Here is a 22,570-nt window from a genome sequence, read left to right as displayed (position 1 = left end):
AAATCGCAGCTGCTTCCCATGGTTGGTGTGGCCTAGTGAATGTGCCAGGGAGCAGAGGGGAAGGTGAAGTTTCTGCTCAGTAGTTTGCCTTTGCCCAGCAAAGCATGGTGGGCAGAACGTCTCAAGAATAATGGATTAAACAGAAGTGGAAGCTCCTGGCCAGGAGGATTTGACCATGCTGCTGTCATAAGTGTCAAGTAGTAAAAGAATCATTCTGGATTGTTCAGTTTGGACCACCTGGAGAAAGACTCCAAGTCAAGCCAAAGACATCCTTTATGTTATAAGGAATTTTACTTGTGTGCTTTAGAACTATTTTCCCTCTTCGAAAGGGAAAAGGGAGCTACATTTTCTGGTAGTCATTTAAACAACTCTGTTCCCTCTTCACCCAGTTCTAGCATCTGTACATGCTAATAACTTCCCCGAGATTTCCACACCAGGGCTAAGGAAAGACGTGCTGTTTGTGTGGACGTTGGGGGACTGCAGAGAACTGATCCGGGAGCTTAGTTTGGTCTCAGTCCTTAAGGACTCCAAGAAGGATAAGTTCAAAGAAGTTAATGAGTAATGGCATATGAACTTTGCCATTTTGCCCGACCTCAGCGAGGTGGCCCTCGGGCTGGAAAGAGATCGCCTCTCCAGAAGGACTTTCCCAAGACTTTGCAGAGCCTAGGGAAAGGGTTGGGGCATAATCATATAACTCAATTAGTCAAAAGAGTCATGTTGAATAGAAGGCCATCAGACCAATGGCTAGACTTTTGGGTGTATGTGGGCACATGTAACCACAGTGTTGGAATGCCCAGCCTCTGGCGTTCTCAAAGGTATTCTTTTAAAAAAATTTTAAGTTATTGCTTCTCTTTATTGTACACAGTGTCCTATAAAGAAGATATATGTCCACAGTTGAGCTTTGAAAGAGGACCATGGGGCCAGCTCCATTTAAAGGGAATGAAGTCAAGCAGTAAATTTGCTGGTCACTCTTTTCATATGGACTGTATCTTAGCCAGCAGTTGGTCTTTGATGTCACAACAATAGCACTGGGCCATGGAGGCAGAGGAAGATTCCCCTAACACTGAAACTGGTCCATGCTCATTGAAATTTGGAGATCAGTCTGCGGGGTAGCACGCATCAGGGAGCACAGGAAGTGGGCTACAGGCTGCAGGTTGCCTTTCCTGGTGAAAAATGGCCATCTCTTCTGCACTGTCTACCCTGCCTGCTGCAGTCTTTACTGTATTTCTCATTGAAGTATGACATACACACAGAAAAATGCATAGCTAACTCTACAGCTCAGTGAGATTTCACAAACTGAACACATCAATGTAACCAATACTCAGATCAAGAAACAGAATATTACCAACACCTAAGAAGGCCCTCTGGGCTCCATTCTGTTTACTTCCTCCACAAAGGTAACCAGTGTCCTCTCTTCCCACAGCATAGATTAGCTTTTCCTGATTATTTAACATACACAGAGTTTTCCTGCATGTACTCTTTTGGGACTGGCTTTTTCCACTCAACACTGCATTTGTGAAGTTGTACATGCTGTGTGTAGTTGTCGTTTGCTCATTCCCAGTGTGTGCATTCCCAGTGTATTCCTCAGCAGTCCTTGAGGAAACGGACTTTGTGACATACTGAGGAAAGGGAGAATCTGGTTTGTCACAAGGAAGACACTTCTGGCCAGCAGCTGTAATTAGAAAGCAGAATATAGGGAGAGCTAGAGAAACCCCTGTCCGAAAGCGTGTCCTGTTTCTCTTGTTAGGTCTGGGAAAGGAAGGCGGGAAAGGGTGCCCCTTCTTCAGGGAAAGTGGTTGCAGGCTTCGAGTGTTAAAGCTCTACGAGTGATGAATAACATATTTGCAGGCACAGTTCCATCCCTCCTCATGGAACACACGGTTTCTAAGCAGTGAAACTGCACAGGAGAGACCATTCAGAAGGAAGATGGAAAGAGATGGATGTGTGTGTGTGTGTCTTGACTCAGAAACAACATTTGGTGGAACCTAAGGCTGACAGAGCAAACCTGGCCTTGCTGGGTCTAGTTTCCTTTAGGCTCCACCCTTCCCCTCGGCCCAACTCCAGCCCAGAGCCAGGCTGGGCGGCTCCACAACACAGCCTTAGGTAACAGCTGGGTCCCCCTGGAAATGCTTATCACCTCTACCCCATCCAGCATCCCGTGGCTGCAAGGTGCGTGGGGTGGGGAGGGGGCCTCTATTTAACCAGGAGGCCGGCTCTTTCCCAGTCTCTTCTCTCTAGCAGCCCCTGCTCTTTCCTTTCCTTCTCCCACATGACAGTAGAAGCCAGGGGACAACTTTTTAAGAAGCATCTCTGATGGGAGTGAGGCAGACTGTGTGTCAGCACACAGAGCCAGCCGAGACTGTTTCTGTTCTGTCACACATTTTTCTCCACAAGAGGTGTTTAGAACAGTCAGACGTTAAACCTGCATTTCCTGACATTGCTCTGTCTCAGTTTTTTCAGCTGCAAAACGGAGGGACTCTTCACTGGCCTATTATGAGAATTAAAGGTGCAAATACATAATAAAGGCCTTGCAGCAGTGCCTGGCACAGGAGAAGTGCTCAAGCTTGGCTTTTCTATCACCATCACCATCATTATCACCAGGTTTGAAGATGAAGCTCAAAAATCACTAGAATTACCCCACTAGGATATCTATCTATCTATCTATCTATCTATCCATCTATCTATCTATCTTACAGCTGAACCTGTGGCAGACAGAAGTACTGGGCAAGGGGTTGAATCAGAGCTGTAGCTGCAGGACTCCACTACAGCTTGCAGTAATGCTGGATCCTTAACCCACTGAGCGAGGCCAGGGATGGAACCTACATCCTCACAGACACTCTGTCAGGTTCTTAACTCACTGAGCCACAATGGGAACCCAGTGCTAGGATGTCTATTTTTAGATAAGAAAAATGCTAAGGAAAATGCAGAGCATTGTAGTGACTGGCCCAAGGTCACACTGCTCTGTAATACCAGCATCCATGTGTTAAACAGTTCCTATGCACCTACAGGATAAAACTTTTATTATCCCACTGTACTCAACAGGATGTAGAAGCACAGAAAAACGTGAGACTTTTGCCTAAGGGCACACAAGTACTAAGCAGAAGTGGAATTGAAACAAATCCAAAGTCCATGCCTTGTGGACCTTGTGACTAGTTTTGGCTGCTAGGAGGCTAACAGGTGTGACCCCAGCAAAGGCTGGAGTGTGCTCTTCCGTCAGGTTCATTCTGCCTTTTTGTTATTCTGGTTGCAGAAGTCTGGAAGATTCATGGAAGAAACCCAGATCCAAACCTCAGCTTGGACCCCAGCCTGCCTAGATCTACTAAACCCCAGCCATCCACAGACCCAGGATCGTGAGAACACAGACTATTGTTTCAGGCCACTGCGTTTGAGGGTAGTGTTTCATGAAGCATAATTGGGCAAAAGCTAAGTAATACCTGACCTGTATTGAGCGCTTTTTGGGGACTTGCAATTTGCAAGAAAAGCATGCATCCCTTGACTGGTGCTTCTTAAACTGTAACAGGTGTAGGACGCCCCTGGGACTTTTATGCAACTGTAGGTCCTGATTCAATTATTCTAGGTGGGACCTGATATTCTTATTTTCATCTCCCAGGAGATGCTGCTGCTTATGTTCCAAGGACAACCACCTAGGTGCAAGTGTGGAGAGGTCATCCTGAGCTTCTTACCTGCACCTGCGGGTCACGACTGCACCTGGTGAACTTGTGGCAGTGGATGGGCCCCACTATGTGTAAGGGAAGGACAGACCTTGCCCTCCAGTAAGAGTCTTCTATGGGTCTCTAATAATCATCACTCTCTTCGTGGCCGGGGGTCAGCTCATGTTAACATTTCCTCAGCCTATTTCCTGGGCTAAGTTTTAGAAACACCTAATGAGAGCTCCCTTTTATAATTTTTGCCTTTCCTGGAAGCAAAAGGCTCCCAGCAATAAACCTGGCTTCCAATTTATTTTGGACTCATAACCAATACCAGATTTCCAAGTCACAAGGTAATTGAGTCCCCAGGCAGGAGATACAAAATCTATTTCTGGTTTTCTTAATTTCCAGTCAGGCAGGTCATGGGGACAAGAAGATGAAGGGGACGTGAGAAAGCAGCTTGTGGAAGAAGCTGAGTGTTCTGCTGAGAGACTTTTCTAACCAGTTCTTGTTCAGCAACTAACTTTCCTTGCACTACCACCAGCACCGCAATCACCTGGAAATTGAACCCTGTGAGATTTTGTACTTTGGGAATCCTGGAAAAATAGGAGAATCCTTTCCAAGGAAACAGTGTCTTCTCCCTTTCCTTCAGTTTTTCACAATATATTATAGGTTATACACCTATGTATTAGCTATAGGAAGATATCAACCTGAGACTCAATTTCTACATTCTCTGAAGTTTTCTTTTTTTGATTTTTAGGGCTACACCCATGGCAATATGGAGGTTTCCAGGCTAGGGGTTGAATCAGAGCTGTAGCTGCTGGCCTAGGCCACAGCCACAGCAATGCGGGATCTGAGCCACATCTGCAACCTACACCACAGCTCACGGCAATACTGGATCCTTAACCTACTGAGCAAGGCCAGGAACAAACCTGCGTCCTCATGGATGCTAGTCAGATTCATTAACTGCTGAGCCACAACAGGAACCCCTAAAGTCTCTGAAGTTTTTAACAGTGTCCTGGAGATCCTAAACATGTTATGTGAGTGTCTTTAAAAGATTGCAACCATTTTTTAATAAGCAAAACGTACACCTACCATATGACCCAGACATTCTAAGTATTCACACAAGAGAAATGATCTACCCAAATGGTCACAGCATCTTTCTTTTAATAGGCCCAAGTTGGAAATGACCTAAATGTACTTCAGTGGATGAATGAATAAGCATAATTTATATGCATATGATGGAATACTAACAGGTAATAAAAGGATCAAACTCTTATGTACCAAACAACATGGATGAATCTCAAAATCATAATGGTGAGCAAAGGCGCTCACTGTACATGCTGTATGATTCTACTTATATAAAAACTCTAGGAAATGCAAGAACTGATTCCTAGTGACAGAAGGCAGGTCAGTGGTGGAGATTTCTGGAGAATGATGGAGGAATCCATAAGGAGCACAAGGAATCTTTTGAAGATGGTAGATTCATTCATCATCTTGATGGTGGCAACGGTTTCGCAGGTGTTAACTCTTCAGATTGTTCACTTTAAAGATGCGCCGTTCATCGTATGTCAATTACCCTCAATAAAGCTGTACTTTAAAATGTAATAACATAACTGCCACGTTCCCCCTCATTGTCTCCCCATGCCTATCTCCAAGAGGTGGCTGGAAGCCAAGGCCTCTTTTTTTATTTGTTTCATTGGCTTTGGCATGAATACTCTCTCTGGATGCCCGTGGGAGTAAGGTAACACCTGGGTGGCCTGTGACATCATTTCCAGCCTTCCTGCATCCTTCACATAGATTCTAGCCACACTTTGTTATTTTTAAAAATAGAGATGAGGTGTCCAAGAGGAAGCAGCCTCTTGAATTCACAGTTGACCTTCCTTTGCCAGGTCACTTCTGTTACACATCTGGGTGTACCAAACTGTGAGTCTGGCAGCCCAGAGCCCTAAACTTGAAGATGAAATTCTCCCGTCCCACTGGCCCTGCAGCACTGACTCAGGGGTGTTGCTCTTTGATGGAAGTATGTCAGCCACAGACGGTGCTCTACGTGAGATGACTCGGTTTACTAAAATGTACATGGGTCAGGTCAACAGGAAGAAGGAGTAGTTAACCTACTGTTTTTACTTCTACTCAGTTTACAAAAACAACTTTTCAGTGACACATGCTGGTCTGTGCCTGGAGAGTTGATGCAAAGCTACATTTATCAAGGCACCCTGGCCTCTGCCTTTTCCGAGCATTAGAAGACAATCCCACACACCACTGAAGACTCCTCATTGCTGTTCATCCTCCCACCTAAAATAGCAAACAAGCATGGGATGAGGCTCCTGGGAGAAAAACAACAGTCATCTCTCTAAACATCAGGGACTCATAGGCCTTGTCTGACCTTTCCCATTCCTACAAGTTTGGAATTGCTCACTGCTCTGAGAGGGCATGGCATATCCTGATTCTATTACTGCCACAGCACATCCCTTTCTGAAGCTAACAGATTTCAGGTCTTTGATGACAACAAGAAGCAGCAGGTGCCCCATGGGAATTCTGCGAAGCGCCTTTCCTGTGCTATCACTGCCTCAAGTAATAGCCAGTGTTCCTGTGGCTAACATTTAAGTAGTACTTCATTCATTTGGATTCTCCCAGAGCAACTCTGGGACAAAGAGCAAGTGGTACACTTGGGAGATGCCTCCAGGGAGCTCTGATGGGAGAGGGGAAAGAGCCATAGGGGCACATTTTCAAGTCAGTGACCACAGTGGGCAGAAATTCCTCTGTCCCAAGGGGAACACTGGGCACTGGCATGATGGCTTTATTTTATTAGCGTTGCACTTCATCCAACCTTCGGACTGATATATGACAGAAAGAAAGAAATTAAGCCTTATATATGTTGTGTTCAAGTCTTCATATGAAGTTCTCATGGAAGAGGAGTACAGACAAAATTTAATAAAAATGTGAAATGAGACTTTTTTTTAATACCATACTCCCCTACTTTTTTTTAATACCATCCTATTTATTCAACCTCATTGCATACTATCCTGAAAATCAAACTGACACCCTTTCCCCATTCCCTAAATAATTTTCTGTCATGGGGAAGATGAGTACAGATAGAGAGACACCCTTAGGTGTCACTGAAGAAGGAGCTTCACCACCATCCTTTTCGTTATAAATCATAAAATATTGAGCCAAGGATTGCAGAAGAAAGATGTTCTCAGAAGACAGGAGAGAAATAATAGGATCACAGAAACCATTAACATATTGTAAAATAAGATCAATGAAGACAAGTTAAAAAACTTAATCAAATCTGGAGAAGACAGGGGAACTATTAAGTAATAATTATCAAGTCCTTCATGAGCTGTTTCTTGAAAAGGTAGTGAATAGTGGGAAGAAAAAAGCAAACATGAAATAAAGATGTTGTATAAAAGATTTAAAGGACACATCAAAGAAAAAACTTTGTCATTGAAGGTTGTTAAAAAAAATACCTGTATGACATATAGAATTTGGTTGTGGGATTCTTGCCTTTAGAGGCTTTAAAACCACAATAGATTCTTCTTTACTGAATGGATAGTTCCCACGACTTCTGAGGGTGTTTCCAAACCTCAAAGATCAATGCCTTTTAGAATATGGCTGGAAAAGAATGAATGAAGGACTGCACAAATAATAGAAGTTTCTTTCTGTTTTTATGTAGGAAGATAAAATTAATAAAGTTATAGGATTTCCCCAGTGGCTCAGCCAGTTAAGGATCTGGCATTGTCACTGCTATGGCTATGGTTATTGCTGTGGCATGGGTTCGATCCCTGGCCAGGGAACGTTGTGAATGCGTCTCCCCGACCAAGAAGAGAGAAAGAAATAAAATTATAGTTTTTCAGTTCAAGATGGCAGACTGAGAATTTTAATTCACTTCTTTTACCTCTCCATATCTACTAAAAAGGGAGATGAAATGAAAAAATAACCCCCCACAGAAGTAGAGAGCTGAGAGGGGATGATTTCTTTAGCTATGACACAAATGGTAACCAACCGCAAGTGAAACATTACAGAGCTGAGAAAGTGAAATATTACCCCAAAAAATGAGTTTCTTAGAGGAATTCCCATAATATCAAAAACAGAGGCTGTGTCAGTTTCACTAGCAGGTATTTACTCATAAAAAATGAAAACCTATGCCCACAGAACAGCTTGTGCAAGAGAGTTAACATGATCTTATTTATAATAGTCAAAGCTCTGGAAGCAACCAAAATGTCCATCAGTGGAGGAATGGATAAATAAACTACGGCATTGTCATGCAATGGAATACGACTCAGAAACAAAGACTATAAACCTACTGATGCGCACAGCAACAGAGATGAATGTCAACAACATTACGTTAAGCAAAAGAAGTCTCTCCCTCCACGTGTACACTATGATTCCGTCCACATGAAGATCCAGAAGAGGCAAAGTAATCCATGGTGATAAGAGTCAGACATTGGTTGCCTGTGGGAGGAGTGAACTGCCTACAAAGGTGCATTAGAAGACTTTCTGGGATGATGGAGATGTTCTGTATTCTAATTTTGATGGTGGCTACATAGGCATATATAATGGTCAAAAGTGGAGCTGAATCTTTAAGACGCATTCATTTTATTGAAAGTTATTCATCATTTAAAAAAAACTTTTAGGAGTTCCTAGTTAATGAATCCGACTAGGAAGCACGAGTTTAGGGGTTTGATCCCTGGCCTTGCTCAGTGGGTTAAGGATCTGGCATTGCCTTGAGCTGTGGTGTAGGTCACAGACACAGCTGGGATACCATGTTGCTGTGGCTCTGGCCTAGGCTGGTGGCTACGGCTCCGATTAGACCCCTAGCCCGGGAACCTCCATATGCCGCGGGAGCAGCCCTAGAAAAAGGCAAAAAGACGAAAAAAATAACTTTTAAAAATGCAAAGAGAGAGAAAAAAAGAGAAGGAAGAGAGGAGGAGAAGGGGAGAGAAGGGAAGAGGAAAGAAGAGAAGAAGCCATAGACACTGAGTGAAAAGAGTGAGGACCCAAAACTGATAGAGTGAAAGAGCTAGAACTGGGATGGCAAAAGTTGGAAGATTAAGCTGAGACATAAAATACATTAGAAAAATGCGAAGAGATAAAAATATAAGAAAAAATTAAGAGACATGGATGACTGATCAATCTTGAAATCTCTATATTAGTTTCAAACTCCAATAGGTCTTGAAGGAGAGTACAGATATTGGAAATAAGCAAAGAAATTACCTAAGAAATTTTCTCAAGCTAAAGACAGACTTGAACATTCAGATTGAAAGGGTCCATCAAGTGCTGAACAGGACTAACAACTAAAGCCCTGAATCTAAACATAAGCTAATTAAATTATAAATAAAGAAAAAATCCTAAAAGCTTTCAGTTTTTTTTTAAATCATCTACAAAGAAATAGCATCAGGTTTTCACTGAAACATGAGATGGTGTAAACAAAAATTGAATTATATCTTCAAAATAAAAGGGAAAACATAACACGGCCAACTGCCAAATTAGCATTTAAGTGTGAAAAGCAAATAAAGATAAGGTTAAAAATTCAGGATCTCAGACAGTATACTCTTTGATTAGAAGTTTCAGAAAAAAAAAACTTTTTGAGAATATATTCCAACAAAATAAAAGATGATAATATGATATTAAAGAAGTAGCAGCAAAGAAAGAAAGAAATCTTATAGTTACGTCTAAATAATTATTGAGAGAATACGTCTGCTAGGAAATAATTCCTAAGATAGCTATAATGAAAAAGAGTAACAGAAGAAAGAAAAAAAAGAAACAGAAAAAAAATAACTTAGCAGATAATGTGGATAAAATCTGAGAGACAGACAAGAGAGAGAAGAAGCATGTTAGACTCTTGTTTGGGGAAAGTTTAGATCTTGTTTGGGGAAAATACCGATTCTCAGTATTGATGGAAAAATGTAAGTTTAAATCTGTCATACTGTTAAGAGTAAGAGAAGTAGAACATTTTCCAAATATGATGAAAAAGTGACCAAAGTAAATAATATTTAAATACTCATTAAATGTTTAAGCTCATGGGGAACTTACATGCATTCTGTGTTTTGATTCTTACTACAACACTCGGAAATAGTTATTATACATGTATATACTAACAGATGAGAAAATTTAGAGATAGGCTAATTCTCTTGTCAAAGGTCACACATAAATTGGAATATGGAAGGCAAAAATGAAAAAAATTTGAAATTTAAAAACAAATAAAATTGAAAAATATCTTCAAATCTATTAGTAATCACAATCAACATAAATGTGTTATATTCATTGATTTATTACATGGAAAAATTTCGCTACTGGTTATTAATAAGAAAGATATTTAAAGAAAAAAGGCAGAGGAAGTTTGAAAATAAAGGTTGGAAAAAGACACCCAAAGAATGGCAAAAGAAAAAAAGTAAGCAGGAGATGTAATATTAACATCAAACAAAAAAATTATTCAAGACAAATGTCAATAAAAAGATATGTAAGGAATTTCACCTTGATAAAAATACAGCAACCAAAACAGACATCTCATGTCCTAATACCATGGATTCTAAAAAAGTAAAGCAAAAATTAATAGGATAATAAGGAGAAACAGTAGAATGCAATTAAACTATTTGAGAAATTAGCAGATAAGTAAACAATAAATGAATCAAGAATTGAAGGATTTTCATAATGTAATTATCTATCTTGATTTGATAGTTCTTTTTTTTTTTTTTTTTTTTTTTTTTTTGGTCTTTTTATGGCCACATCTAGTTGCTGGCCTACACCACAGCCACAACAATGCTGGATCCAAGCTGTGTCTGTGACCTACACCACAAGGCAATGCTGGATCCTTAACCCACTGATCTAGGCCAGGGATTGAACCGAGTCATCATGGATACTAGTCGGGTTTGTTAAATGCTGATCCATGATGAGAACTCTGATTTGATAGTTCTTATAAAGAGATAGAAGACTGTACATCATAGAAATATGCAGTCATGAACTGTTTGTTAAATACACTTGTATTACATATAAACTTTATACCAATGAAGTCAGAATCCAGTAAAATGTATGATTCTCTAAGAAAACATAAATTATCAAAAATAATTATAGAAAAGTTATAGTATCTAAATAGGCTATTGACTATGTAATAACCTGGAATATTAATCAGAGATCTCAACCAAAGAGGTACCAAGCTCAAGAGGTATGAATGAATTCTAACAATCTCTTAAGAAACAGATAAATCTGGAGTTCCTGTCGTGGCGCAGTGGTTAACGAATCCGACTAGGAACCATGAGGTTGCTGGTTCGGTCCCTGCCCTTGCTCAGTGGGTTAAGGATCCGGCATTGCCGTGAGCTGTGGTGTAGGTTGCAGACAAGTCTCAGATCCCGCGTTGCTGTGGCTCTGGCGTAGGCTGGTGGCTACAGCTCCGATTCGACCCCTAGCCTGGGAACCTCCATATGCCACAGGAGCGGCCCAAAGAAATGGCAAAAAGACAAAAAAAAAAAAAAAAAAAAAAAAGAAACAGATAAATCTTATTACTTAAAGTGTTAAACTGAAAAAAAAGAAAGGATTTTCTATTCATGCCATGACATTATAATAACATCACTACTGAAAGAAATACTGCTAGCTGTCATGCACATACCAAGAAAACTGTAAGCATGTATTACTAAGTATATCTTTCCTAGATTACGAAACTGACAAATTGGAGAATATAACAGAAAATAAAACAGAAAATTCCCAACAGCAATCAAATATAGGAAATAACTGGTCAAAAGAAACATTAAAGATGAAAAAACTATAACACTTCACTCAAGAAATAGAGATGCCTAAACCAGGTTCTGAATGAGAACAATTCCCATTAAAAGCTCAATGAATTTATAAAATTGGCTCTAAAATCTGTTTGAAATCTAAAAATGACTCTAAAATATGTTTGAAAGAAGACATTTTATAAGAATCTCTAAGGAAAATATTTAATGAAAGGATATTTGCCCTATTAAAACACACCATGAAGCAACATGAAATAAAACAGTGTGGTGTTTGTACATAGATAGAAAAATGAAGATCAATAAATAGACTAACATGTGAAAATTTTAGTATGTGATAAATGCGGTATTTTGTATCAATGACTATAGAATGGAGTTTTAACAAATATAGGACTAAGTGGCTATTCACTTGAACAAAAACCAAAATTGTTTTCCTCTGCTCCCATTTAATTTATTATTATTTTTTAAGTAGTTATTTCCCCAACACAATTTTTTTTCTACTGTACAACATGGTGACCCAGTTACACATACATGTACACATTCTATTTTCACACATTATCATGCTCCATCATAAGTGACTAGACGTAGTTCCCAGTGCTACACAGCAGGATCTCATTGCTAACCCATTCCAAAGGCAATAGTTTGTATCTATTAACCCCAAGTTTCCCAACCAACTCACTCCCTCCCCCTCCCCCTTGGCAACCATAAGTCTATTTGGCAAGTCCTTGATTTTCTTTTCTGTGGAAATGTTCATTTGTGCCTTATGTCAGATTCCAGATATAAGTGATATCATACGGTATTTGTCTTTCTCTTTCTGACTTACTTCACTCGGGATGAGAGTCTCTAATTCCATCCATGTTGCTGCAAATGGCATTATGTCATTCTTTTTTATGGCTGAGTAGTATTCCATTGTGTATATATACCACATCTTCCTAATCCAATCATCTGTCATGGACACTTGGGTTGTTTCCATGTCTTGGCTATTGTGAACAGTGCTGCCATGAACATGTGGGTGCATGTGTCTTTTTTAAGGAAAGTTTTGTCTGGATATATGCCCAAGAGTGCGATTGCTGGGTCATATGGTAGTTCTATGTATAGATTTCTAAGGTGCCTCCATACTGATCTCCATAGTGGTTCTACGAGCTTACATTCCCACCAAGAGTGCAGGAGGGTTCCCTTTTCTCCACAACCCCTCCAGCATTTACTTGTGGATGTGTTAATGGGAGCCATTCTGACTGGTGTGAGGTGGTATCTCATGGATGTTTTGATTTGCATTTCTCTAATAATCAGGGATGTTGAGCATATTTTTCATGTGCTTGTTGGCCATCTGTATATCTTCCTTGGAGAACAGTCTATTCAGGTCTTTTGCCATTTTTCCATTGGGTTGTTGGCTTTTTTGCTGTTGAGTTGTATAAGTTGTCTGTATATTTTAGAGATTAAGCCTTTGTCAGTTGTATCATTTGAAACTATTGTCTCCCATTCTGCAAGTTGTCTTTTTGTTTTCTTTTTGGTTTCCTTTGCTGTGCAAAAACTTGTCAGTTTAATTAGGTCCCATTGGTTTATTTTTGCTCTTATTTATGTTTCTTTGGGAGACTGACCTGAGAAAACATTTGTAAGGTTGATGTCAGAGAATGTTTTGCCTATGTTCTCTTTTAGGAGTTTGATGGTGTCTTGTCTTATATTTAAGTCTTTCAGCCATTTTGAGTTTATTTTCATGCATGGTGTGAGGGTGTGTTCTAGTTTCATTGATTTGCATGCAGCTGTCCAGGTTTCCCAGCAATGCTTGCTGAAAAGACTGTCTTTTTCCCATTTTATGTTCTTGCCTCCTTTGTCAAAGATTAATTGACTATAGGTGTCTGGGTTTATTTCTGGGTTCTCTATTCTGTTCCCTTGGTCTGTATGTCTGTTTTGGTACCAGTACCACACTGTCTTGATGACTGTGACTTTGTAATATTGCCTGAACTCTGAGAGAGTTATGCCTCCTGCTTGGTTTTTGTTCTTCAGAATTGCTTTGACCATTCTGGGTCTTTTGTGGTTCCATATAAATTTTTGGATTGAGAAACCAAAATTATACCTTTATCTTCACATTAAACCCACAAATTACTTCAAAAGTTGACTGTAGTTCTAAGCAACAACAACAACAACAACAACTCTATGCAACTGTTAGAACAAAATATATTTAAAGATTTTGACAGTCTTTATTTGAGGAACACTCTGTCAAGTAAGGCAAGAAAACCAGAAGTCATAAGGGAAATGACTCAAAGTTCACTGCATTTAGAATGGAAATTTTTTGCATGGCCCAAAGCAGCATAAACAATATTAAAAGATGAGTGAAAGATTGGTTCAATATTTGCAAAATCCTTGAGATTAAAGGTCAATATGGCAGCTATTTTGCAAAGATGGCCATCATGACTCCTCCTATCCCTGTACACATGCTTCTTGGCAATGTTACTCTGCATGTTCCCCCCATGGAGAGAAACAGAGAGATTCTGTTCGCCTAGAATCTGAGCTGACCCAGTGCTTGGTTTGGCCAATAGAATGTGACTAAAATTGTACAAGTTCATCAAGAAGTCTTGCAATTTCTGCTTTTACTCTCTTGCTGCTCTGATTGCACCATGTAAAGACATGTAGGATAATTTCCTTGAGGATGAAGAGAGAGCATAGGTGACCAACCATCAAACATATGAGGGAGGTCCTCTTAGACCATTTAGCCATGTCAAGCCAATAGAAGGCTTTAGCCACATAAATAACCCCAGTCAAGGAAGAAGACAAGCTGAGCCCAGAGCAAACTGCTGACACACAAACTTATGAGCAAATAAAATGTGATTGTTTTAAGCTGTTGTGTTTAGGCATGGTTTGTTATGTAACAATAGCTATGTAGGACATTTATTCATAATTTATAAAGAATTCCTGAGATAAGAACAAAGAGCCTGTCTAGAAAATGGGCAAGGCAAGTCATGAAATCGGAAACACAATGGCTATTGACCTGAATCAAAGCTGGGAGTCTTATTGATGAATTGGAACAAGAACTTCAGCCTACCTGGGTTTGAATCCTGACCCTGCCCACCATGGCTGTGCAACCTGGAGCAAGTTACTCAAATCTCTCCAGGCCTCAATTTCCTCATCTGTGAAAGGGATATGTATATAAGTACTATATATCCATTGGGTCATTGTAAATAAATTTACCTGCATTAAATACAAATAAATAAATTTACCTGCATTAAATACAAATCCATTGGGTCATTGTAAATAAATCTACCTGCATTAAATACAAATAAACAAATGTCTGCTATTAATAGCTCAGATAAACTCTTAATCTGAAACAGTGAGTACAGGAAGCTAAGCAGTTTTATTGAAGGTAAGTAGAGGGATGAAGGGGAAAATACTGATGAAGATTAGCTAGGAATTAGAGAACAAAGACATTTAGTTACATTACAGTTTGGTTTACTTTAATGTTATTGCAAAAATGACTTCAATGATTTCTAACACTTCCTTAAATTTCACTGTTTTAATGAGTTCTAGCTGTACTACATAAAATCTGTAGAAATTCATGATTCTGAAACTCAGATTTAGTACAGAGGTATTTATTTGAATTTTAAGTGAAAGAGATCATATTATTATTGCTGTTTCCTGTGGATTCCATATTCTGGAAAGTTCTGTCTTTCAGGCTGCTTTTATTGTATATATTTGTTTTCTTACTATTATCAATTAAAGACATATGAGGAGTTCCCAATGTGGTGCAGTGGGTTAAGGATCTGACTGCAGCAGATAGGGTGGCTGTGGAGGCTTAAGTTCCATCTCTGGCCCAGCCCAGGTGGAGATTCAATCTGGCATTGCCACAGCTTCATTGAAGCTGCTGCTCAGATGTGATCCCTGGCTTGGGAATTTCCATATGTCTCGGGTGTGGCCAAAAAAAAAAAAATACACACACACACACACACATACACACACACACACACACACACACACACACACACACACATATATATATACACACACACACACATGTATACATATATATATATATATATATATATATATATATAGGAGAACTAATCTGAGTATGTGATCAAGATGAGACAAATTTATTTCAATGAGGAGATAAGATTTCATTCAAAAGTGATAAAAGTTGTTTAGTCTGTGCAGTTATACACAGCTGTTGCAGACAACTGTAAAATTTCTTATTAGATATTTAAAAATACCTAAAACAGTACAAAGACTAACATCATTATTTTTATGAGCCACATAACCAATAGAAATAGCATGTTCAAAGCATTTTACTATCAACTCATAACAGCATACTGGGACATATAGGGACAGTCACATATGGAGTCAAAAAACATATTGCCTAATATGTTGAAACTATCAAAAAATGTTATATCATGTTTATATGTATCTATATATATAATGTATAGTTACTATTTGCTATTTTTTTTTTTTTTGTCTTTTTGCTATTTCTTGGGCTGCTCCTGCGGCATATGGAGGTTCCCAGGCTAGGGGTCTAATCAGAGCTGTAGCCACCAGCCTACACCAGAGCCACAGCAATGCAGGATCCAAGCCGCGTCTGCGACCCACACCACAGCTCACAGCAACGCCGGATCCTTAACCCACTGCAAGGGCAGGGATCGAACCAGCAACCTCATGGTTCCTAGTTGGATTGGTTAACCACTGCACCACAGGGGAACTCCTATAGTTACTATTTGTTACTATATGTTACTATTTGACACAATAAGACTGTCAAGATGTGTTTGAAAAAGTAAATTGTTAAAAGGCTTCCTCTCTCTTGTAGCCAGCATGATGACTTTATCAAGAACCTGGAATACAAATATTCCTCAAAGATTTTTACACTTAAAAAATAACAACGGCATATTAAGCAGTTTCTGGCTGTGCATCCCTGAGTAAATCACCCAACCTTAGCTTTTTCATCTGACGCAGGGGTAATGATTACGCCTAATTCCCAAGATTTTTGTGAGGATCTAAAAAGTTAATGTATGAAAAATGCTATGAACAGTGCCTGATACATAAAAGGCACTTGACAAGTCTTAGCTACTATTGTTGTTATTCTTACTTCTCTTGTATTGATTGGGTGACCTTGGTATGCCAAATCCCAAATGGTGCATATTTATTTATTTATTTATTTATTTATTTTCTTTTAACGGCTGCACCTGCAGCACATGGAAGTTCCCAGGCTAGGAGTGGAATAGGAGCTGCAGCTGTCAGCCTACATCACAGCCAGAGCAATGCCAGATCCGAACCATGCCTGTGACCCACGCCGCCACTCCAGGCAATGCCAGGTCCTTAACATACTGATCGAGGCCAGGGACCGAACTGTGTCCTCATGGATACCAATTGGGTTTGCTATCACTGAGCCACAAGGAGAACTCCCCCACAGTTTTGTTTTCAAATCCACCTGCTACTTTGGAATGCACTTCCTGGGGCCTGAAAATGACAGACCAAGAAATGACTTTTGCAGACCTCCTCCCTTGGTGGAACAAGGTCTCTTCATTTGAATTGCAATAACTTTGGAGAGTCAGAAAGCCACAGAAATAACTTTAGTCAGGAAGAATATAAACTTTTATAATAACGAATTACAAAAGAGAGTAAAATTATGAACTAAAACTGGTAAGCTCATCATTCTGCCTGAAAAAGTTCATTGAATGGATTGAACACGATTACAAGATAAGCTGAAAGTTAGGAGATTAGCAGTTGCTTGGGACCCAAGTTACTCCTAGCAGCATTACTCTTTCTAAATCCCTCATTTCTTCTATTCTCTTGGGACAGTTGTTCAGCCAAAGGCTCTTTGGAGAATTTAATTCACTTCCCCTTTGCAGTTGCTACTTCCACCAGCTGCTTCTCTCATTACCTTAACATTCAAACGGAAAAGGCCAAGCCTAGGTTATTCTAATGATGGCAAACACCTCATAAAGAAATCTGCCAAATTTACTTTTCCATAGAACATCGTTTTTACAGCTTTTCATGAGTCCACGAGGAAAGAAAGCATCATGTGTAAAATACGACTTCCAGAAGTCTTGACGATATTAGGAACTGTTCCTACAGTGTTAGAGTGGTGGGTCACTACTGTCTATAGATTGGGGGTGTCTTCAGTTTCCCCCGAGGAATCTGTATCTGTTTGCCCACAGAAGAATATGAGAGGGCCTCACAAAGCTAGGACATTTTCAGAAACACTCCAATTTTAAAAGAACTTTAGTCTCTGGGGTTCATACTTTTTCATTCCCAGTTTTGCATTTGTGTTTAAGAATCACCTTGCTTTAGTCTACAACATCCTGGCAGAGAGAAAACGTGGTATAATTAGTCAAGGGTTTGGAATGTGTAAACTTTGCAAGTTTCTTAACCTCTGTACCTCAGCTTTTGCATCTATCAGGGGGAGATATTAACAGTATAGTACCTCATTAAATCAACCAAAATCTGAAAGCACTGAAAATTGGCACATGGCAACAAGCACTATGGAAACATTTATGTGAACTCCTCTCTCTTTAACAATAGGGTTTTTTAGCAACAAATTATATAAAGATACAAAAAATGAATTAATAGGAGCAATGACCTTAACGACCTTTAGGAACAATGAATAACGCGTATCTCCACACGACACTGGAGAGCATAGAGTTTTAGAGGAGCTGGGTTTGAGGAGAGGATTTTAGGAGCCAAAGGATTCCAGCTGCTTTCTGGGAAAATCCCTGCTGACTTCTACCCATGCCCCAAGTTGACAGTTGTCACACCCCAGACAGACTGGAGGTAACGCGCTTTCCAAGACAGAGGCAGGAAATCCCTAACTGGGCAACACGTAATTTGCAAACCAGAATTCATCTTGCGCCTGACGCCCACTACCCCCTCCACAGCCGTGACCCCCTCTCCCGCCTTGGAGCTGAACAGATCATCAGAATCCCATTCCTAAAGCGACCTTCATTAGGGGCAGAACGCTGGAAGAAGTCGTTGCTGTAAGTTTAAAAGCAACCCTGGGCCAAAGTACAACAGGTGGCTTGACTCCGCGCCCTCCGCACTGCTGGGGAGGTACAAGGGAGACACGGGGACCGCGTGGGCGAACAGGGGATATCTGGCCATTCTCTTCTTTGGAAAATTATTGCATGACCTTTGATCTTCTTTTCTAAGGGGGCAGATCCACCAGAGTTCTTCCTCCTAAACCCAGTTTGGGGATTTATTCGAGTTAAAGTCTCCTTCGACCCTCCCTTCCTCCCAGAGTAACATTACTCAGCCTCTAAAGGACAACCAAAGACTGGCAGCACCCCAAAGTAAACTCGTAAGTACTCCACACTTCCTCTGCCCATTTCGAGCCTCGCACCCTCAGGTACCTGAGAATTTAATGACAGATCTGGAGGAGCGCGCGTGCCAGACCTCGAAGCCGGTCCAGCCTCCAGGCTCTCACCACGCTCGGCCTTTGCCAGAAATAGGGTGCCTCAGGCAAAACTGCTGTCAAAACAGATGCTCTTTGCCGGAGGGGAGACCCTCCTTGCATCCATCAGGTGCTGGTTCAGCACCCCTCCACCCAGGTCCCCGCTGCCACGCGCGCCCCTCTCCGGCGGTGCACTCACCTGCAGCTGGGTCCGGCTGGCGTTGGCCGCGGTCGCGTCCCGCCCGTCTGTGGCTCCCGAACCGCGCAGCACCGTGATGTGCAGTGTGAGCAGCAGTAGCCCCAGCAGTAGCAGCAGCTCTGCCGCCAGACGCACCATCCTCCTGAGACGCGCGGCTTTAGGACCCGGCGCGGCGGGCGGCGGCGGCGGCGGCGGGGGAGGAGGAGTCGGAGCCCGGGAGCCCGGCAGCGCGGCTCCCGCCTCGGCCCCTGCCGGGGCCCCGCTCCCCGAGCCCGCGGGGCCGGCGCTGGGCGCAGCGGGACGCGCCGGGCCGGGGGAGCAGGAGCCGCTGCCGCCGTCGCCGCCGCCGCACCACGGCGGAGCCACGGCGGGGCCGGGGGCGTCCAAGCCGGCTGCGGAGCAAACCCCCGGCGGCAGTGGCGGCGGGGACGACGGGTTGCCCAGGGCCCGGGTCGGGCCGGGGACCACCCTGCGGGCAGGGGGGACGGGGGCGGCGGCGGGGCGGGCGCAGCCGAGCCCCCGAGCGCACATGGGCGCCCCAGATGTGGCCGCGGTGCCGCAGCTGGAGCGGGAGCGGCCTCCAGAGGAGCGCAGGGAGGAGGAGGAGGAGGAGAAGGAGGAGGAGGAGGAGAAGGAGGAGGAGGGCTTCAGTGGCGGCCCAGAGTTACCTCCACGCTTGGCTCCCCCCGCCCTTGCCGCCCGGAGCCACTCACCCGACGAGCCACCTCCCCTCCTCCCTGTGCTCCTTCGGGCCAAGGGCCGCGCCGCCCGGCCGCCAAGTCCTAGGGTGAGTCGGCTCCAGAAGGGGGCCCCCGGTACACCGGGTCTGTCACTGTTTGGAGGTGACCTGCTCGCCCCTCCGAAGTCCGCGTCCGCCTGCTCGGCTGTGCCAAGTGCGCGCCACCGCGCCACCCGGTGCGCACTGAGGTTCGGGGCTGTAGGTGGGTGGGGGGTGCCTGGGCGACTTTAGAAACCTTTATTAACAAAGTGAAGTTGGGAGTTGTGATGGAGAACGGAGAGGGCGCTGGACCAGCCAGGTGTGTCTGTCTGCGCCCCTCCCTGAAGCTGGCGTACGTATGTATAAGCGGGGAGATGAGTGTCGTTCCAGAAAGGTCTTGACACTCCCGGACAGTGGGCTGCCTGCTCTCTGAGCACCGCTGCTCACGCGCTGGTGGCTCCGGATAGAGCCTGGGAAGGGAGGCGAGTCCGATTCGCTAGGCGTCGGTCTGGTCCAGCGCGCAGGTGTCGCGGCAGGAAGCTGCAGGGGCCAGGTGCCCGCGGCTCAGGCACACAGAACGTAGATGGGGCACTGGGGCTAAATCTCGGCTCAGAAAGTCGCGCGTCGGGGGGCTCATCCCGGAGGCGCCGCGCCGGGAGGGGACTTGGGAGCTGCTGTCGCACAGTCGCCGCTCCCGGGCCAGCGCGTCATGACCGCGCTGAACCCTCCGGCTTCCGCGCGCCTCTCATGCCTTGCAGACCGCAGCCGGCGAGTGGAAGGGCTCAGGGAATCCAGCAGAGGGCACAGGGTCCTCGCCTCGGATGCAAGAGAGAACCGGCTCCAGTGCTGGGCTCAAATCACTGCAGTGGCACCGCGCGTTTCCCGCCTTCTCGGTCTTGCCCTGGTTCCCGCCTTCTCCAAGTGACTCGGAGTGGAGGGCGCTTGAATCTGGCTGAACCCTTTTATACCAGTCTTCCTCCGCCTCCCACTCGGTTCCCTCCTTCCCTCCTCCCCTGTGCCCGCCCAGTCCTTTGCTCCCTGCGAGCGGAGCCTACAGCCTAGGCGCTCACACATTTCACTGATTTCCTAGCCCATCTCGCATCCTGGAATCTGGAGTCCCCTGAAATGGATCTTCTCCACCCTCCCCTGGGGACTGAAATTAAATCAATAAACCTTTCTCTCTGACAAGCGCCCCGCCCTACAAACTGAAGATTCTTAAATCAACCGCCTTCCAAGTTGAGTTCATGTCTTGACCCAAGGCTCCTCAGCCAAGTCTTAGCCCTATTAAGATTAAAAAAACACTTTCATCTTTCCGAAAGTTCCTCGGATCACCGCGGCGTTTTGCAGTATTTAAATGACGGTGGTTAAGGTATGCTACGCTGGTTGGGTTTATTTGTGTCAGGGGCAGAGAGCTAGCTGTCCCTTTAGAGATGTTTTGTTAGCGTCTTTCAACTCCCAAGCCCCGTTAGCATCTTATTCATAAATTGACAGCTTTATAAAGCATTTGAGACTCCTTTTCCTTTTCAGTAAGTGTTTTTGTGGGGGAAGAGGGAGCTGTTTGGAGGGAGTGCTTGCTTTACACTTTTAGTCAGCAGGTTCTACAAGGCATCTTGTGGCAATCCTCAGGCTCTAAAATGCCAGTAATTTTCACCTGGAGCGCTGGGGGAGAATTTGAAACAAATAGATGGTCCCTGATCAGATGGGAGATCAAAGAGGGGATCCCAGCGGCTTTGAGATGCCACAAGGATCCTCCTGTGTGTTTTCTAATTAGAATCACTTAGAAGAGGGGTGGGGGGAGAATCAGAACAGGAATGGAATGTATAAACTAAGATGGCAAACTAGAATCCTGTATCCAGGGAGAGTTTAATGCTGGCTCTAAGCCCCAGTTGTGCCAGATTGTGATGTGGTCACACGGGGACAAATGACTTTCCTATTGCCTGAGGCAGGCTGATCTAAATTAGAATCCAGGCACTGCTGCTGTATCCTCATTTCCATCACACACAGTCCCCACATGTGAGCCTCTACTGCCTCTCCTCTCATCTAAAATTAACATTTTGGAATCCTAGGGAAAAAAACGTAAAAAAAAAAAAAAAGTTGGAAAGAAATCTTTACAGTGAGTGTAAATTCTTGTAACTTTGTGAAAGGAGAGTTGGAGATCAAAGTCTCTTTAAAATGTAAAAATCATAAATTGAATTTTGGGGACAGAAGTCTTTATAACATGTTAAACAAATGTATGAATGAGTCCTATTAAAATCCTTTCATGCCGTGAGATCTAAATTCCAGGTGAGTTATTCTATTAAGCACACATAACTACTACTGATAAACTTCCATGCTCTGTGACTAATGTTGCCAGATACAAGGCTACCAGCAGTGCACTGCTTTGGGGGAGTTAGGGAAAACTGGATTAATTTTTGTGGAAAAAGAATGACACATTTAATGGCCCAAGCAAATTGTTTTGAGCACATTTCGGAAGGAAATCGTACAAATAGCTGATGAAAGTTTAAAAAAATCCTGCCTGCTTCTGGTCCCACAGTACTTTATTATTGATTTTACTATGCCCTGGTAGTATATGTCTGTTTGCATGTCTGCCTTTTCACCAGACTTGGGTCACCTTTGTGGTATAACATTCTAGAACACACCACCCATACCCCAGGATCCAGTTTTCTTCTTTCTGTGTTATAGCTAGAGAACATTCTCCAGCAACACTGGGTCTGGGTGGGGCTGTGGAGAGCTTTGTCACTTCCAGGTCTGGCCATAAAACATCCTACTTGGTCATCTACCACTCACACTCTCTTTCTTTTCTACATGGCTTAAGGACTGTGAGGTGAAATGGAGCCAAAATCTCTGAGTTACTGCTCAAAAGAGAGCTGTTGGACCAGGAATACCTGCATTTAACCTTGCACAGTGAGA

At 43.0% G+C, this 22,570-nt stretch overlaps 2 protein-coding genes across 4 annotated transcripts in view; one reads left to right on the top strand and one right to left on the bottom strand.

Moving 5' to 3' along the window:
- TASP1 (taspase 1) overlaps window positions 1-4,474 on the top strand; it is a 395,076-nt gene extending 390,602 nt beyond the window's left edge. For 2 of the 3 annotated variants that reach the window (XM_021078002.1, XM_021078006.1), the window contains one exon: window positions 3,251-4,471. In XM_021078002.1, the coding sequence (XP_020933661.1) occupies window positions 3,251-3,412 (162 nt within the window). In that variant the 3' untranslated portion in view covers window positions 3,413-4,471. Of the gene's footprint in view, window positions 1-3,250 lie in introns of all 3 variants that reach the window. The other variant, XM_021078004.1, reaches the window with a different exon arrangement.
- ISM1 (isthmin 1) overlaps window positions 1-19,492 on the bottom strand; it is an 88,673-nt gene extending 69,181 nt beyond the window's left edge. The window contains exon 1 of the mRNA XM_001925000.5: window positions 18,943-19,492. Coding sequence (XP_001925035.3) covers window positions 18,943-19,473 — 531 coding nt within the window. The 5' untranslated portion in view covers window positions 19,474-19,492. The remainder of the gene's footprint in view (window positions 1-18,942) is intronic.

This window comes from Sus scrofa, chromosome 17 (assembly GCF_000003025.6).
Source record: "Sus scrofa isolate TJ Tabasco breed Duroc chromosome 17, Sscrofa11.1, whole genome shotgun sequence".
In the NCBI taxonomy this organism is placed as follows: Eukaryota; Metazoa; Chordata; class Mammalia; order Artiodactyla; family Suidae; genus Sus; species Sus scrofa.
Note: the sequence above shows the minus strand (reverse complement) of the source record. Positions and strands in the feature narration are given on the sequence as shown.